This window comes from Amyelois transitella, chromosome 6, assembly GCF_032362555.1.
Source record: "Amyelois transitella isolate CPQ chromosome 6, ilAmyTran1.1, whole genome shotgun sequence".
NCBI classification, from domain to species: Eukaryota; Metazoa; Arthropoda; class Insecta; order Lepidoptera; family Pyralidae; genus Amyelois; species Amyelois transitella.
The window spans coordinates 9,190,856-9,209,662 of NC_083509.1; the positions used below are offsets into that span (position 1 = coordinate 9,190,856).

Consider the following 18,807-nt stretch of genomic DNA (forward strand, 5'->3'; position numbering starts at 1 on the left):
GAAGGCCGCGTTTATCTGAATTACTTAAAGATGAAACTGAAATTCGGGTTGTCCTAAAGGCTACCTGTATGGGCTGTTCGCCTAAAAGAAGAAACCCAAGTTTTTTAGCTTTTCCCTTAGTCACATTAGTCATCTTTTTGTTTTATATATAAAGATTACTATGATACTAAATCTTGAACAGCGATAACTATAATTTGGCACGTGTCAGTGACCCAATTGTTTGTTGCAGGGTGTGCGCCATGTTCCTCCCGGAGTTCGCAAGTTTTGTGGCGGCCATCTTATTCGCAGTACACCCTATACACACGGAGGCGGTAAGTAACACTTACAGTACAGAAATCAAGTCGTTTGCACAGTCGCCTGAAACAAAAACCTTTTTGTAGAATGGATTTTCAAGATAAGAGTGAATGCGTAGTACTTGAGATTACGTGTACCATCTTTTGTTTAATATCAAACGCACTCAAATTCCTTTATGAAAATGACAATACTGGGATCAAGTTTCACTGCAGGCGACTGTATATACGTGTTATTAGAAATTCGTGTCTACATTTCATGTTTACACATCTTAAACATAGTAGTTTATTTCAGTCCATTGTCTGAGTTAGCGAACCACCAAGGAATAAACTATTAGGCATATACTCTAGAAATTTTTCAAAAATATTATCGCTATACCTTCTCTGTTTTGTTTTTACTGTCATTTATTACAGTTTAATGACTCCCTAGTATAAGTTATGTTGCATGCATAGTGTAAGGTGTCTTGCACGAAATAACCCATTAGCGCAGATAATGCGTACTCGGTTAATTAATTTGAATTGTTATTTCTTAAACAAGTTTAAAAAGAAATTTCCAGAAATCTTTGTTAGATATAATTTTAGTAAGCTATCCACGCGTTTCATGAACTAAACACCACTATACATATGTATATACAGGCGACACATAAATACATTCAAATAATTGCATTGTAAGTTTTTCTTCTTCCAACACTTATCCTTATAAAAAAATACCATTCATAGAGCATTATGTGCCAATTTTCAGTAACCATTAGATTACATTTTCATTTGTTTATTTTTCCTTAGAATAGTGAAGTAGTCCAATTTTAAACATAAGCGAAAATTTCAGTTTTATAGTAACTCGCAGTCATTTTTATTCCCGATTGTAGATATTGGTCATCGCTTCGACGTTTCAGTTTAATGCATCCGTGAATTAAACGTATCGGTATGCCGCTACCAGAAGTTTTTTGCCATTGAGGTGAACAATTTGCTGATATTGTTAAACGGTATTTTCAATTCTGAAAATACACAGCTTGAATTATCTGTGTAGGTACATTTTAGGTTAAATAAATTTTATTTTTGAGGTTTATCATATAAAATTAGATGCATGATTGTATGATCAACCTGTTTGCTTAAAAGAACAGAACAGGCTCGAAAAAAAGAGATGAAATATGTTTTTGTTTATAACATACTTTAATTTTAATATTGACCGATGCTCTTACGGGGAGAAAAAACATCGTGAAGAAACTTTCACATCAGACTACTAAATAGATTTCTGACAATAAACTATTGGACCATTACACTCCTTATGGTGGACGTAACCGGGAGAAACACTTATAAGTATAATTATAATGTGTTTGCATATGTCTCATTGAAATTTATTTTTTATTTTTATTGTTCCCTACATCCAAGCTTAATTGTTAAACTGCCAGATGTATACTTTATAGCCGAATTAATTTAATTCTCAAAGCGATACAGCGCGTTCAATCTTATTCAGGCTTCTCGACTTGACAAGAGCTCTATAATCCGGCGTAAAATGAAGTGCCCCGTATTCGCCCGCGCACTTATGTTTACAGTGCTATATAAATCCGTAGCGTTGGCCACTCAGTCACAGTTTAACGACACAATTCCTTTAGACGACACTCACTTTGTATCAAAGTAATAAATGTATAGAAAAGTATCTATACTCTCTTTCAAAATGCATATATCCCATTCACGCCTCTTTCTTAGAGGGGTATGAATTCATTTCATATATCTTTCCACTTACCAAGATCCTTGCATACTTCTACACCGCAATGCTTCGGAGTCTGGGGTCCGCGGATCGTTGCATTCTTCTTTGGTTTTATCAACCTTCATATATCTTCCAATACAAGCTATAAAGTTCAAAGATTCTTCTTTCATGATCGTAATGTTTATGTGGAGAAGTGCTTAAACCAACAGTGGTCTTGCAGCTAAAGTGATAAAAATACAAGTTATCGAATTAATCATCTGCGTTCTGCATAATTTATAACGCCACCGCCTCTATTGTCTCGAAACTGCACTAAAATTGGAACACTCCCGTGTCTGCACTTTTAACAGAAGCATTCGGTATTGGATAGACAATTTAATGCAGTATAAATTGTTCAATCTTCTGGATTTGTTTTAAAGTTCTCCGATCCATTTAGATTGTCGTCCATTTATAGTTTGAGATAGAGAATGCCTTGGAGATCAGCAGCCTCTGAAACTTTTCTTAACATATACATAGGTATATAATAACACAGCTGCAATAGTTATTTTCGACTTTTGAATTGACGTAGGTGCCTCAAATTATTTCATATAGTTTCATTATGTTGTGGCAATTGTATACGTTGCATCCATTTAAATATAAAGGTTATGACGTTGTTAGTTTTATATTATAAAATTAATTTGAAATATAAATGTATTTAAAATTTATTTTATATTTTTTATATTTCTAACAAAACCAGAGGATTCCGCGGTTCCGTCCGAAAAACGAAAATTCCCGTTGATTCCCGCTGCCGCAGAAAATTCGGAAATCCTCTCTTAGTGAACCTCTAGACCACAAAGAAAAGCTTAATGTCAAATGTCTAATTGGTAGACCCAGTGGTTTGGGCTGCGCATTCTGTGCCGGTCCGTCACTTAGTAACGGAATAGTTAAATAAAATCTATCAAATAAATTAGCATTGTGGAACTTCTCCAAAACATAAAACGGAGTCGTTGGCTCAGTGAAGATATAGTCATCTAAACAGTACCATATAACCAGTAGCTTTTACTAGTTTCCACAAGCACCGGCTACATTGCAACGTTACGTCCAGTCAGCTGTAAATTTGATGATCTTTAAACTCGTTTATGAGCGCTTTCCAATTAGAAAACGCAGCTGTAAACCCTCCATTTTACACGATACGTGTTTGTTGGTGCACTGCAGAAAATTGTGAACAATTAGCTTTCTTGCGGATGTTTCATTATCAATTATAGTTTCGATACGCGACTAAAGAAAATAAAAAGGAATATCGGGTTCTTAAGGTTGTTTTTGTGTCAAACGTTTAAATGACTTTAATGACTTTTTTATATTTATTAACCCAACTCATTGAACAATGTGTGTATGTAGCGCGTATTATAATAACACAATACGCGCTACATACACACATTACACAATATTTGTTTTTTTTTTCTTTTTGTTTTTACTCAATTTTGTAGTAATAACAGAAACCAAAATTATCTTGTATATACATTTATATAAGACATTTTCATTATGACCAAACTTCAGCTCAAACTGAGAATTTGTTACTTTGATGCAACAGCAAATTACCACCGCGCCACAAAGGCCGACAAATAAATCACATGCCACTTTACTGTCACTTATAAAAGTTACGCTGAATATAACTCGCCGTCTAAAATGACTGCATTCTGGGAAATAACAAACACTAGGTAGTCCAGTAATATCAAGTGAAAATATTTTCCGCGAAACTTCTAAAACAATCCCTCAGTCAACTTGGACTATCAAGAGAATATAATAGCTTTCAAAACTTACAACGAAGTTTGCAAAAAAAAAGGTTGGATGTAGTTTTTCCTCGAAGGCCTTAATTCAATCTTTTGCAGATCTTTTGTATGCTATTGTGTTTGTGTAACTTTCCAGCTGGCTATTTTACTGAAGTTCCTCGTATTTTTCACTGCTTTTACAGTTTGCGTGAAATTATAAAACGTGCAACCTCATTGGTTGTTTTTCTTTTCGCTTTATTGGCATGTAACAAATTTTCAGTCACGCGAGTTCTTAGTGATGTCATTTAGTCGCGCCCTTCTTTCAAGTATATACTAAATTATAACCTTTTTAAATCAGCATTATCATTTGTTTGTGTCATCACTAAAGGCAGCCAGAAGATCTTTGACAACTCTATAACCAGAAGGCCACAAAACAACTTAAATTTGAAGTCCGTGACTAAATATGGGAAAAAAAATCCAGCTTAAATAATCGTATTTGCACTAGACGAATAGACGTAGGCGGCTTTTTACTCCAGTCGCCTCTTACGATATCAACAGCAAAAAAGTGGTCAAATTCAGTGGTCAAGTACAGTTAAAGGGCACAACTCCTTTAATATTATTGAGTGACAAAACTAACATATCACAAACATTATGTTTCCAATCCATATAATAAGGGTGTCGTAAACTCCAATTTTTCCGGGTATAATTTACTTCGCCCTATATTTACCAACTTTAATGACGCAACACTAACACAAGTATTTCTTCGTACTCGTAGTTTGTTCAGTTATGAAATTATGTTTGCTTTTATTTTATACTAGCGGCAATACCGTGACTTTGTCTGTGTTATAGGTATATTATTGGTACCTATACCAATAATTATTAAATAATTGCCAATGGGCAAGCTGACCAACTATAGAATTTAACCCTAAACGTATCTTTGACTTTCTAGTAAACTTAATTTTATTTTTTGCAAGAAATCTTACTCCTCTAATGTTTTGCCCCGCTCACATTCTTTTAATAGACTTAGCATGAAATGGACAGACAAAATCACCAGATAAACTAGGGACATTTTAATCTTACGTTCACTTCTAACGATATAGTAACTCTACAGCGGTATTTCATTGTGTTTATTGGTTAGTTTGCTCAGTCGCCATTTCTCGTAGATTTTATGTCCGGTCTTTGCCGTAACATTTTGCTCCCGAACCAATATCATGTTTGTTTCCTTCAGATGTATACTTTGTTGCGTTTTTAATGAATATATCCTTTTTAACCCTTGATCTAAATATAAGGTCTTATGAGGTTAAAGTTTCTGCGTGTGAAAGCCAAATTGTTAATTTTTTATTTATTGTTCAGTGTTTAAATCAAAAAGAGTCGTCCTTCCTTAAGTTAGGTTCAGATGATCGAGAAACACGTAGGTATGTCATTGTTTCTGTTGAATTAGGAGGAAAAACATCCGTGTAAACAGCATGCTTACTATGACACAGGTATAGAACTTTATTTTGGAGTTAGCTGTATAATAGCGCTTTATCTAATTATTTTTGGTTCTGCATCAGTGAGTGATTGACTCGCAAATAACGCACAGCTTTTATAGCTGGTTTTAGAAATTTGAAATTTTACATGTATGTATTGTAGGATTTCTCGAAATTCCCACCGCAACGGAAATGAACGGGGATTTTGTTATACGCGGGCAAAGCCGCAGGCGATCTCTAGTATTCATATTATACAAATAATAATTAACACGATGACTAGTCAGATATAAAAGAAGCTTCAGATCAACCGCAAATCCCAAATAAGTTTCCAACCGCGTAACGTTATTAAATTCCCAACGCTGAATCCTCGTTAGGAACTACATAGTTCTAAATTTCAAAACTTTCCGTTCACAATTAGTTTTCGACATGAAAAATAACTTTCACATAATTTAGATAACTGGCACGTTTTAATCATGAAACTGCATAATTAGTTTTTTTTTTAATTTTTCAAACAGTTATTAATGCTCAATTTTCTAAGGACTAAATTCATACGTTGAGTTGAATAAACACAACATAAAAAACCCGTAGCACGACTTTATTCTTTACGAGGTTGATAGACTCAAATTTAGAAGACAAAAAGACCACATTTAGCTGGATAGCTTAATGGATAATAAAACCAATAAAATAACGACAATACCAATAGACTCGCGAAACAGGTAAGCTTATTGGTAACACATTCATTGATAACAATTTGGTAAAAATCGGTAACCTTTGTCAAATTACATAAACAAAGTAGTGAACCCTTTGTTCTAAAGCTACACCGCTAAAAATGCAACAGAGAAAGTACATACATATAATCTATATCCCTTGCGGGGTGAACAGAGCGAACAGTTTTGAAAAGACTGATAGGCCACATTCAACTTTTTAGATAGATGATAGAATTGAGATTCAAATAGTGACCCGTTGCTAGCCCATCGCCTAAAAAATTAAACTTAAGTTTATGAGCTGTAGAGCCCTTAGTCACCTTTTACGACACCCATATGAAAGAGATGTGGTGGTTCTGTGCCTTTTCCATTGCCGCCGGGAACCCCACGGCACAGGGAGAGTAATGGTAATTAATTTAATTAAAACAAATAATGATCATTAAAAACAGAAATACTTTCAAGCGTTAAAACTGCTTTTAAAGATAAAAACAAATGCAAATGTAACTGTTATTAGTAGATACCCGTTACACGAGCACTCATAACTGTGAAATCAGTATGCGTTTCCGTGATTACAGATTTAATTAATTTAATTTGGAGTAGAATCCTTGCTTGGCAGTGCTATCTTTAATTGGTTGGCTAGACGGAGTGATAATAATACTGTGTACATTTTCATTACAGTATACAATTTGTAACCATTGCGTTAAAACATAGATGTTGTTCAGGATAACTTAGATTGAAACTTTTTAGCGCCAGCGATAATCATGTTGTTTGACTATACTTCCTTCATAGATAAAATTTGATAATTTTGTGTTTTGATAGTTTAGTATTTTATCGTGTTTTTTTTCGACGTTTTAATGTTTGAATCAGATAAATGTTATACCCAAAAATTTTTGGGTCAAAATTATGACGAACATTGGATGGAAATGGGACTAATGGGTTTTTTTATCATATTTAGCATTATGTTGGCGATATTTTTCCAAGATTGAGTTTTCACGATTTATTGTAGACAAAAGTTGCGCCGATCTGCACCTGCTATTTGATACAGGTACCACATCTTTGCTATATGTCTAGGACTAATGGATTAAAGTAACCATCAATGTTCTAAGCATCTAAAAAATAAAAGAACCCATTATGTTTCCGTAGTATTCGCACCTGTGACCTGCGTAAAAGCTTAAGCCAATATACAAAAGTTACTATGTATAAATAATACAGGTATTAAATGCGCACGTAACGTAGGTATTTTATCTCGTACGTACGTACGCGAAAGATTAAAATCAGTAATACCAAAATTCTAACAAAGATATTTCATAACCACACAACAAATGTATTTCTTCAAATGATTTTTATGTCAAGAAAAAGATACTTATTCTTACGTAGGTAGAAATGGAACTCAAAAGGATTCAAACGTCGATATAACTTTTTCTTTGTTCGAGACAAATGCTCCAAATATAGCCGTTATTGAATGTTTTAATTTAAGAAGTTTCCTTGTTTGTTGTTATCGGGATCGAATGGGATGATACGTCGCACAAAAAAAGTAAAAAATTTGAATTTGAAATTCCATGGAATTTGCGTTAAACAAAAAAGTAGGCAGGCGAAGTTACACGTTGCACTAGCGTGATAATGTATATATTAAAGTTACAACGTAAAATAATAAAATCATTTATGTATATTTAAAAAACCATACAAAAACTTTTTATTGTTACAGGTGACGGGAGTGGTGGGTCGAGCGGAAATGTTGTCATCCCTGTTCTTCCTAGGCGCACTGCTCTGTTACGCTCGCGCCGCCAGTAGGAGACGAAATACAGGTATACAAATGAAATAATTGATTTATCTACATTTTACGTTGAATAATGCAGGGACAAAAAACCGACAGTTAAAACGTGACCTTATGAAAGTAATAACATTCGACTGCGTAAAAAGTACTTTGTATCCTTCTTACCCCACACCATATGTACGCAAAACACATGTGTGTGGGTGTGCCATACAGTATGCGTGTGTGTGTGCCATACAGTATGTGTGTGTGTGTTTTTTGAATTGTAATTTCATCGACTAGGTACGCTTCGGGCTCGAGATCTGCCTTTGACATTTCTTTCTTTTCCTTGATCTCTTTTCGGCATCTGCATCTGTTTTGATTACTATTACCTTGGATAGACTTTGCAACCAATACAATTATTGGACAAATTTATCGATAGCATACCTATATCACAATAAATCTCCTGCCCTCCGCGTGGCACGCGTTCGCCGTTTTGATCTCGCGAATAGGTTTTTATTATGCTGTTTCGCTTTTTATTATGACGTGAAACGAGACAGCGATAACTATTCGTGCGATAAAAACGGCGTCGCGCGTGCGATGTTACGAGGGCTGGAGATGTTTTATAAGTTCACTAGTAATAACACTTATTGTTTTTAAACACTTTCTCCGAAAAAAGATTCGAATACAATGTAGGTTATGACCTACACAACACAAATCCGATAGATATAATTGTTACAAGAATTTAATACTACATAGAGCGACGCCGTAGATTTATTATACTTAGCAGTACAATGTTAGCAAATTGTATGACGGCTGGTAACAAGGAAACCTTGTTGAAAACTTGTCTGTTCTGTTACGAAATTGCTTTGTTTACAACAATCAACATTCTGGGAGCAGACATTGTCGGTTGTAATGTTACTCTCACGCTAATGCTCGAGTAGGTACTTTTTGGATAAATATATTTTCTATGTGCAACTTTACTGAAATATCCGGCTTTTGTAGTGTCTTAGTCTTCAATCAATACCTACTATTTTAGGTGAAATAAGGTCCGATGGTAAAAAGAAAGAGCTTTTTCTGTGAATTTCATATACTCGTATAACTAGAAGAAAAAGCACAATTCCTAACGATGTGGTTTCAGGTAGACATGATCATAAAAACTTTTCATATTATTTTCACAGAATTTTTCTTTTATCTAAACTGCAAATCGCAAGTACAATGAGAAGTACGTTATGTTGAGAGAGAAACTTTATTATTCGCAAAGTCATGGGGAGTTCTGAAAGAAAAACAAAATCAATAAAAACAAAGCCGTACCAGGCCATGTATTCATAAATCATAAAAACATACGCTAAGAGCAATATTCCCGAAATTCCCATTTTAACACAGTAGACTAGACGCCCATTAGAAAGCCGTATATGTTTAACAACAAACTTCAGGTTGTTAGCTTTACGGACGTTGAAAGTTAGCGGAATCCAGATTAAACCGGAATTATGCCACTACGAACTTAGGCAGTTTCCACTTGCGCCCTTCGATCGGTCTTACTCGAAAGTTACAGGATATTTAAAGCCAGCGTTTCTGCTTGGAGAGGCTAAGACGTCAATACAATGATACGTCTTACAATACAGCGCATTTGACTGCAGTTATAGGGAAATTAGGAAAGGGAAGTAACTAGCGTTCTTGCCTTTTTAGATGTCTTAAAATTATGTAGATAGCAGCGTTTTTGGTTGCTTTGCAGGAAAAATCTGTCAGTTGCCCGGTATAGAAAGAGTTTTACATAGTTACATTGATATAAAGCATAGATAGTTAAAATAAATAAATAGTATGGGACAAATTTCACAGATTCAGTTAGTCTCGAAGTAATTTCGTAAATTGTGTTTCGAGATTCTAACTCAAAACTAAATGATTGATTACATTTAGTATCTACTATACAAAATATGCGAATCTCTCTGCTGCATGCAAACAAAAATAAATGTTGAACCACTATGCATTGCATCACGAAAATTTGATAAACATGAGAATATCATGGATCCGATGGCTCAAAGTTATTTCGAGCATCCTCAATATTCGCTTCCAAAAAGGTATTTTTGTCATACATTTTTTATTCCATCTGAGTTGCCTTTGCCGGTCAATGGAAGAGTGATCGAATCTCACTGAATTTTTTTTATCCCGATATACCAGCTCAAAGGGGAAATTGTTGGTTCGTCGGATGACAACCAAAATCATTTGCTTAATCCCGACAGACAGATTCTATATAATCTTTTTTGAAATCGTGTCATGATATTTCGATGATTATCTTTGAAAATTGTGACTTTTGAATTTTAACGTTACTTTTGTTTACAATTGTATCGATAAACTGACTCTACATTAGGTACTTCATCGTAACTTTATGTTTTCACTTATATAGGAAATTATTTAATTACTTTTAATATCGAACAAGTAGACCGAGCAAAGAGAGGTTAAAGACATAGAAGTCGGAATAAAATAATTTATTTTTGTGATTCAAGTATAATTTTCTTCCAATTTTATCTGCAATACGTGGAATGTGGCCTTTCAGTCTTTTCAAGACTGGGAAAAAGAAGTAATTATATGCTGTGCAGTATTATATGTGTGTGTTATCTTTAATTAGCGATAGGTACGCTGACAGTAAGTTAACTGAGGAAAAAAATATTTTATTGTAATTTCTACTATGTTTTGTTTTAGACTGGAGATACGTAGCGGCATGTACGGCATGCGTGGGCGTCGCCATGCTCTGCAAGGAGCAGGGCATCACCGTCACTGGAGTCTGCGTCGTGTACGAACTGTTTGTCGCACAAAAGGTATTAATACTTTATTTGTACTTCTTTCTGTATGCCGGTTGATTGGAATAGATATTTTTAACTGGATATTTATTTTTATAAATATTGATAGATATTTTTATTTTTTTATGTGTTCTTCTTTGTTTTGTTTTATGCAATAAGGTTAAAACAACAACGTTACAAATTGTGAATTTACTAAAAAGTTAAAGCAAGCATTACCTTTAGGCGATAGTAACTAACGCGCGAAAAGATTCACGCAATGTATTAATTATGCGCATTTAAGTATTAAAGTTTATAAAGGTTTCTAAACCATGAAAGGATTGAAACCTAACGCAATATCCTAAAACCATACCCGAATGTATCAAAGTCACACGAACCCAAGTTTATGCAAATTATGTGCGTATAAAACTTTTCACCACCCGCAATTGTAATTCGTGACAAATACCAGCACAGGGCTTCAAGGGAACTAAGTAAATGGGGCCCCTTAAGTGTTTCACTTACGCCATCTTATGACACGTTTTAGCAGACGTCAGCCATAGACTTAAGAAAATTTAAACATGTCATTGGAAATGTTATGGTATTTAATTCGTTCACACGGCCTGTATATTTTGTTGCGTACTGTGGTCACGTGATTGATTTACATAATTGAAGTATTTTTTATCACATTAGCTACTATTATTATTTCTTCACGTATGATTTTTTCCTTTGGGAGGAAATACCATATTTGTGACCTACTTCTCTATTATTCCAATTTAAAGTTTTCATCTTGCGTTTTCAGTCACTTGAGAATTGTTTAACGCATACTTACTTCATTCATCATATCATTACGATGATCATAACTAGATAAATATTAAAGAAATACAATCTGCTAACTATATAAATATAAAAAGAATTTGTCATGACATACTATTCCAAAACTAAAAATAATAAAAACAGCATCTGTTAAGTTTCGCCTTGGCTAATCCAACTTTTTACTCACACATTTGCATGCTCTCCAGAACTTGAGATACAAGACGGATTTCGACTTCAGATTTATTTACACGCGCCACAGAGTCGAATCTCGCTCAACTTCGAACCTTAGGCTGCGTTTCCACCAGAGGTGTGCGAAGATGCGTAGCGAGCGATGTGTTCTTGAAGAACCAATGAAATCACATCATTTACTTAGTCTCGAGCACAGTTCTGGTCGAAAGCATGGCTTGATTTTTGTACGTTCAAACCAAACGAGACAGTGTGCGAGAAATGCATTCCGTGCGAGGTTTCAGTCAAACTATATGAGCCAGTCCATAGACATAGACGGTTCGCATTAAACAATAATGCAATAATTTTCATAGCTCCGCTTCAAATCTTACGACACATTTTTCTCGCACACCTTTGGTGGAAACCCCCACACATGTACACAGCTGAACATCTTCGCACGACACATTTTCCTCTACATCTCTGTGTAAACGCAGCCTTAGTTTAACATTAACCATTCTCTCACTGCTGCGGAGTTCAATACTCGCTATGCCTGTGACCCAGTTCTTCGGCTTTGTAAATGGAAATTACTTTTTGCGGGGCTGCTTTTGGTCTCCAGCCGGTTCTGGGAGATAATGTGAAAAACTAAAATATAATTTCCGCAGCACTCACGCTTCGCTGCGTGCCGATAGGTCAGCGTAACATTTTACTGTGACATTATGGACTTGGTAACGCTGTGAAATACTGTTGCTGGTATAGTAAATTTCAGTTTTACGTGTTTTACGCAGCTCAGAACTGTAACGTTATTTAGGTAATGGAATATTAAAAATAAAATTTCTGCTTCATTTACCATCAAAAAAATACAAAGTATTAAATAAACATACATATACACGTAAACTAACCTATATGTAGGTAAGGTACCTAAACGAAAATCATATTTCACATAATAAATCAAAATTAAATATTTCAAAGAAATACAATTATGTACTGAAACTAATCTTGCATACCCGTTTCACAAGGCCACATAGACTAAAATTCATACTAATTTCTTTCAGCGTCGCAACTCCAGTGGCAGCAGCCGTTGGTCCTGGCTCGATGCGTGGGGCAAAGGTTCAGGGTGGGGCTGCGCGTGTGGGGAAGCCGCCAGGCGCGTGACGACCGTCTGCTGTGCCACGTTGGCTTTGTTGGCGGCCAGGCTTCACGTCATGGGCGCCCAGTTGCCCGTGTTCACGAGGTTTGACAACCCTGCTGGTGCCGCACCCCCGCCGGCAAGGTGAGATGTTGGAATCATCATAACATATTTTTTAATTAATTATATGTGGCTTTGCCCCTATGGGACTTTGGGTACGCCTGTGGGCAGTCCTCCAGATGAGTGATAACTGTCTGCTGTGCTACGTTAGCCCTGCTAGCGGCCTGGTTTCACATCATGGGCTCCCAGTTGCCGTGTTTACGAGGTTCGACGAAAAGTCGAAAGTTTTTTGTTATCTTGATTTCCAAAACCAACGCATTTTAACCTTAACCATTCAATGAGAGCTTTCTCAAAGAATACTTTTTGAGATGCTTACCTATTATTAAAACAATCTTAACTTTAGCACCATCAAAGTCGACTGCGACAGGTGCCAATTCGTCTGCTAAATAAAATATAAATTATTTATTCCTAGGCCGCTGCTTCCCTACAAACTCCGGAGTTGTTCAAGGAGTTAAATTTCTAATCAGTTGAGAATCAGACTTGAGAATTGAGTTTAACGACCCTCCACCAATCTATTTGCGATGCGCATAATAACTACATTGTGCTATGCTCTGTTTCCCCAATAAAGTTTGCGTAATTTGGTTTAGGAGCTACTTTGTCCGGAGATTCGGCTCGGCGTTCTGTGTCCACGAGTTTAATCACACGACCATAGAATTTAGTATTTCTGTAGACGAGCTAGCTCTTGTACGCTGCCCCAGTTTCTAATCAAGGCTTGCGGTTGGCGCTGGATCTATTTCAAAGCGGGTTACGTTTCCAGCAAAAGACGTAACGATTAGACATGCTGCTAGAATCCTTTGCTCAATAGCGCGGCAGTAATGTCTTTGCCGGCATTTAACATTCATATATAAACTATTAATTAATTTCAGTATGTATAATTTTGACTCTTAGATTGTTTATATTCTCTATTAACTAAGTAAGGCTAGCTAGCTAATATCATTTTCAAAAATTACACATACTCAACTTCAATAAAATAGGATGTTAAAACAAACACAGAAGGCTGGACTTCTTCGACGGATTTTCAATAGTAGGTTCATAGTAGAGTAGTATAATTACTAGTACCTACTGGTTATTCGAGTGGGACATCACGCCAGGCGTTAAATGGGTTAAGACAATTATAAGTTTTTTACTCTAAATTTGTTCTAGGCTTCTTACTAAAATTTAGGGTACCTTAAAAGTATATCTAATGATCTTGGAATCCTGTTAGTTAACTTTGGAGCCACATTAATTTTACGACCTACGTTCGTCATTCCCGCTCATTGTTTAAGGGTGGCTTTTCCCGCCCTCAGTAGTTAAGTGAACGCTCAAATTCGTGTAAAACGAACCCAGGGCCGGAGGGGAAGGTCAGTGACTTCTTACGACAGAAATTAATTGGTCTCCTCCACCGAAATTCTAAGGAAATGTTGACAAATAGTCTTCGATTGACTTGTTGTCAAGGAAATACAATGTACGGTTCGATTCGCCAACAATAAATGCGTTCAATTTAACCTTACTGGATTTAGCTCGCACAAGCCACTGGACATTTACTTGTTCTTGAAGGATTATTTGTATTACCTACCTACCAGCTTTTCACTTTGGTAATATGAAATTAGGAATTTAGTGTAAAAATTACAGCGTAAAATTGAAAGTACCTAATAAAGAAGTGAAGTAAAGTACCTTCACATCAAAGTTTATTTCAAACGGAGCTGTGCTTATGATGTCCTCTCCAATAAAAAGAGATGGAAACACCCTATTCTATTTTAAACAGACTGCATCGATGAACTTAAAATATAATGAAAACTATTCCAACAGGCATCTGACATTCGCATACCTGCCAGCCCTGAATGCCTGGCTTCTAACTCTGCCCGAGGCTTTGTGTTGTGACTGGACCATGGGCACGGTGGCGTTGCTCCGGTCGTGGCGGGACCCTCGGAACCTGGCCACGATAGCGTTGGCAACTACACTCATCGCGGCAGCTGTTCACGCCTTGAGGACTAGGTCTTCGGCGCTTTCCATGGTAAGCCAATTGGTAATGTTAGTTATTAGTTACGTTTACTTGTATTTTATGCTCCAATAAATAATTTCTTTATATTCTTTAAATTATGTAATTGAAATCCATAACTTCTGACCCTGTCCAAAGCGCTGCAACACAACTATGGGGTCACAAAGTTTTTTTTATATGAAAGAATTTAATGGTATTAGTCATGCAAGGCTAAACACTAAGTCTATCTTCTAATCAACTCATTTCTCATCGAACTTCTTATTTCAGGGACTAGCACTTCTAGTTCTGCCGTTCCTCCCAGCATCGAACCTGTTCTTCCCAGTCGGGTTTGTGGTCGCCGAGCGCGTCCTCTACATGCCTTCCATGGGGTGGTGCCTCCTGGTGGCCCATGGATGGAGGCTGCTAGCCAAGAAACGGGCTAAATTAGCCGCCGCTGCGCTGATTTTCCTCATTCTTGCATTCAGCGCCAAAACTTATGTGAGGAATTGGGATTGGAAGACTGAATACTCTATTTTTGCTTCTGGATTGAAGGTATGTTTGACACTATTTTATATTTTGTTATATAATATCGAAACTTACATAAAACTAAGTCTCAGGTTCTGTTAAAATAATATTGCCCATCTTTCTACAAGTCACTGAACGAAACATAAAAATCATGAATGATCTTAATTTTAATTTTAGGATGAATTTCTAGTTTTTCAGCTACCTACCTACTTACTTACTTCTCAGAGATAAGAAATCAATCCAACTTTATTTTACCTCAAACATTGGCCATTGATTCCAGGTCAACCGAAACAACGCAAAACTGTACAACAACGTAGGGCATGCCTTAGAAGCTGAAGGAAAATACGCTGAAGCACTTGAATTCTTCAACACTGCCGTAGGCGTACAACCAGATGACGTTGGTGCCCACATCAACGTAGGAAGAACCTACAACCATCTAGGACGATACCAGGAAGCCGAAGATGCTTATGTTAAAGCCAAATCTCTTCTACCAAAAGCAAAACCTGGAGAATCCTATCAAGCGAGAATCGCTCCGAATCATCTGAACGTCTTCTTGAATTTAGCCAATCTGATCTCCAAGAATGCTACGAGGCTAGAAGAAGCAGATATGCTTTATAGACAAGCTATAAGCATGAGAGCTGATTATACACAGGCGTATATTAATAGAGGGGACATTCTGATAAAGCTGAACAGAACGAAAGAAGCCCAGGAAGTGTATGAACGGGCGTTGTTGTATGATAGTGGGAACCCAGATATTTATTACAATGTGAGTATATAACTTAAGTATCTACAAGTTCTTTTTTCTAATTAAAGATTGATCTAATTAAAGCTTCAAGTATAGAGTTGTATGTAGTTTGATGGTAAATGATAAGAATAGGAACCTTGTCCATTGACAGGACTATGTACTGAGCAAGATAAGACGCCAAACAATCGGATATTTGCTATTATTTGTCGTTTATATTCTGACTCATACCTGACGCTTTTATAATCAGTTTAATACTGGATGAAATGTACTGTACGTAATCATTGTTTCTTTTTTATATTTATTTACACTGTCAAATATTTCAGTTGGGAGTGGTCCTCCTCGAGCAAGGCAAAGCATCGCAAGCGCTGGCGTACCTGGACAAGGCGCTGGAACTTGAACCTGAACACGAACAAGCGCTGCTGAACTCCGCCATTTTGCTGCAAGAACTCGGCGCAGCTGATTTGCGGCATTTAGCTAGGCAACGACTGCTAAAGCTGCTGGATAAAGATGGTGAGTTAAAGATTTAAATAACTGGAATATTTTATAATATATAGTGTTAGGGTACATGAAGAAAACACAAAGCATTTATGAAAAGAGAGGAGATCATTGTACCGCCCACGAGAAGTTTCTAAATCTATTGACTAATAAGGTGCAACTTGTCAGTTTGCTAGTATTTATGTGGTCCAAGACAATTACACAAAGAATGTTCGCTGTCATCCATATTCCCAATAACACAAACTCCAATGAACGACTACGAAAATCTCTCACTCACTCACAATTGAGATTTTGTATAACAAAATATATATATTTATTAGACATTCAAGATAAGTCTATCTACTTCTCCAGTCTAAAATGTTATAAATTTAGGTTTTCAACACCATTTCCCATTGTAGCCACGAACGAGCGCGTCCATTTCAACCTGGGCATGGTCTGCATGGACGAAGGAGACGCGGAATGCGCCGAGCGTTGGTTCCGAGCGGCCGTGCATCTAAAGCCAGACTTCCGATCAGCTCTCTTCAACCTCGCCCTACTCTTGGCTGATCGCCGGCGGCCGTTGGAAGCAGCACCGTTCCTTAAACAACTTGTGAGGCACCACCCAGACCACGTGAAGGCGTTGGTGCTTCTTGGCGATATTTACATCAACTCTGTCAAAGATCTGGATGCGGCTGAGAGCGTAAGTGTTTTATTATCAGAATATCTTGGTTGGCTAAGGCAGGGCGACTTTAACTGAAGTTGGTAGTTTAGGTGTTGTTATCACTTTAGATTACTTAGAAATAAGCTTACTTACACTTTCCTTTCGAATCACTGTTTCTCAACCACATTCTTTCCATCATTTCAGTGTTACCGCCGCATCTTGGAGCTGGAGCCCGACAACGTCCAAGCCCTGCACAACCTGTGCGTGGTAGCCGTCGAACGCGGCAAGCTCGCGATCGCCGAGGAGTGCCTCACACGAGCCGCCGCCCTCGCCCCACACGAGCACTACATACAGCGGCACCTCGCGGTAGTCCGCGCAAGACGCGCCGCAGCCACCACCACCACCACCACCACGCCCACTCCCGCCAACACCGCCTCAGCAACAACCGAGGTCCGCGCCCGCTGGAACTACATCCCACAACAACCACCCGACCCACACGAAACCGACGACTCATAGCCCAAAGAACTCGACATGTAAATATTTGAATTTAGAATCGTCGAACACCAATCAAATTCGGCCATATAATCGGTTTTCAAATTCGTTGATCAGGGTACTCTTCGATTTTTTAATTCTCTTTCGTTCCATTTTCAATCTTCGCAAATAATCTGTCAAGTTAATTTGCATACGGCGTTCCGTGATATTAGTTTTTACACCATATTTATAAAAATACTGTGTACCTATGCCATAATTACGTATTATAAGTATATTTTGTAGAATATGTTGAAACGAGCTTTCATCATTATTAGCCTGGTATACGGATTACAAATAATATCTGTTTAAAATAAATAGGGAATAGTTTTATAGAGATGTATAAACTGTTTCCTAAACTTTGTCTAGTCACAATGCAATTATTCATTGAATATTAAGTTGATGTGTTTGTTTATGATAGGTAGAATACATTGCATTGTTAAAATACAACACAACCTATGCTTCTAGGCGTTGGAGGTAGCATAGCCATACCCGCGTAATGGCCATCCCTTACTAAATAAATGATACAATAATATTTAATTAAATAGTTAAGTTGAAACATCTTGAAACAATATTATAATAATGAATTTTGAAGTCGGATTTGTAAGAACGATTGACTGAGAGTTAAGTCCATTGTATCACTACAAGTGATCATGTTGTACTTATTGTAAATTAAGGGAAAAAAAAGATTTATTTTAACATTCGTTCTAGTCTTTTAGTGAAAAATATTTGTAACCAACTTCTAAATATTTGATTCAATTATGTGTTTAGGATCTTATGTAATTAACATTAAAAATTACCAGCAAATGCATTTTTAGTGTAAGGAAATATTGTTTTGTGAGTAGAATATTCTGTAAACGGCTCTGATTTTCGACAAATTATTATTTGGCATCCAAAATTTTATGTCTCAAAACTATAAAAAAATATGATTATTTTCGTAAGTGCTAATGTTATATTGTAAAAATAAATAAAAGTGATCGACCGTTATTAGATTTAGATGTGAAAATGTAATGTTGTTAATGTTTTAAGATAAAAAAGTAACTTTTGTAAAAACTGAATTTTTTACAATGTCTTGAAACATTCCTGGCCCCGAAGCGAGTTGGCAAATTCGTAAGGACCCCGAATATTATAACTATTTGTCGTCAAAACGTTTATTTTTATAAAATAAAATGATGTTTCAAAGGACTATTTGTTTTTAAATCTTACCCATCATTGTCAGCTGAAAATAAACCTTGTTCCTCTGTCGCGCAATA

At 36.5% G+C, this 18,807-nt stretch overlaps 1 protein-coding gene across 1 annotated transcript in view; it reads left to right on the forward strand.

Annotated features, from left to right (window-relative positions):
- Nucleotides 1-18,230, forward strand: part of LOC106131352 (protein O-mannosyl-transferase Tmtc3) — a 138,181-nt gene extending 119,951 nt beyond the window's left edge. The window contains exons 3-12 of the mRNA XM_013330436.2: nt 230-311; nt 7,622-7,721; nt 10,367-10,482; nt 12,471-12,688; nt 14,453-14,657; nt 14,910-15,173; nt 15,427-15,912; nt 16,215-16,401; nt 16,785-17,065; nt 17,231-18,230. Of these exons, the coding sequence (XP_013185890.2) occupies nt 230-311; nt 7,622-7,721; nt 10,367-10,482; nt 12,471-12,688; nt 14,453-14,657; nt 14,910-15,173; nt 15,427-15,912; nt 16,215-16,401; nt 16,785-17,065; nt 17,231-17,542 (2,251 nt within the window). The 3' untranslated portion in view covers nt 17,543-18,230. The remainder of the gene's footprint in view (nt 1-229; nt 312-7,621; nt 7,722-10,366; nt 10,483-12,470; nt 12,689-14,452; nt 14,658-14,909; nt 15,174-15,426; nt 15,913-16,214; nt 16,402-16,784; nt 17,066-17,230) is intronic.
- Nucleotides 18,231-18,807: the final 577 nt, after the last annotated feature.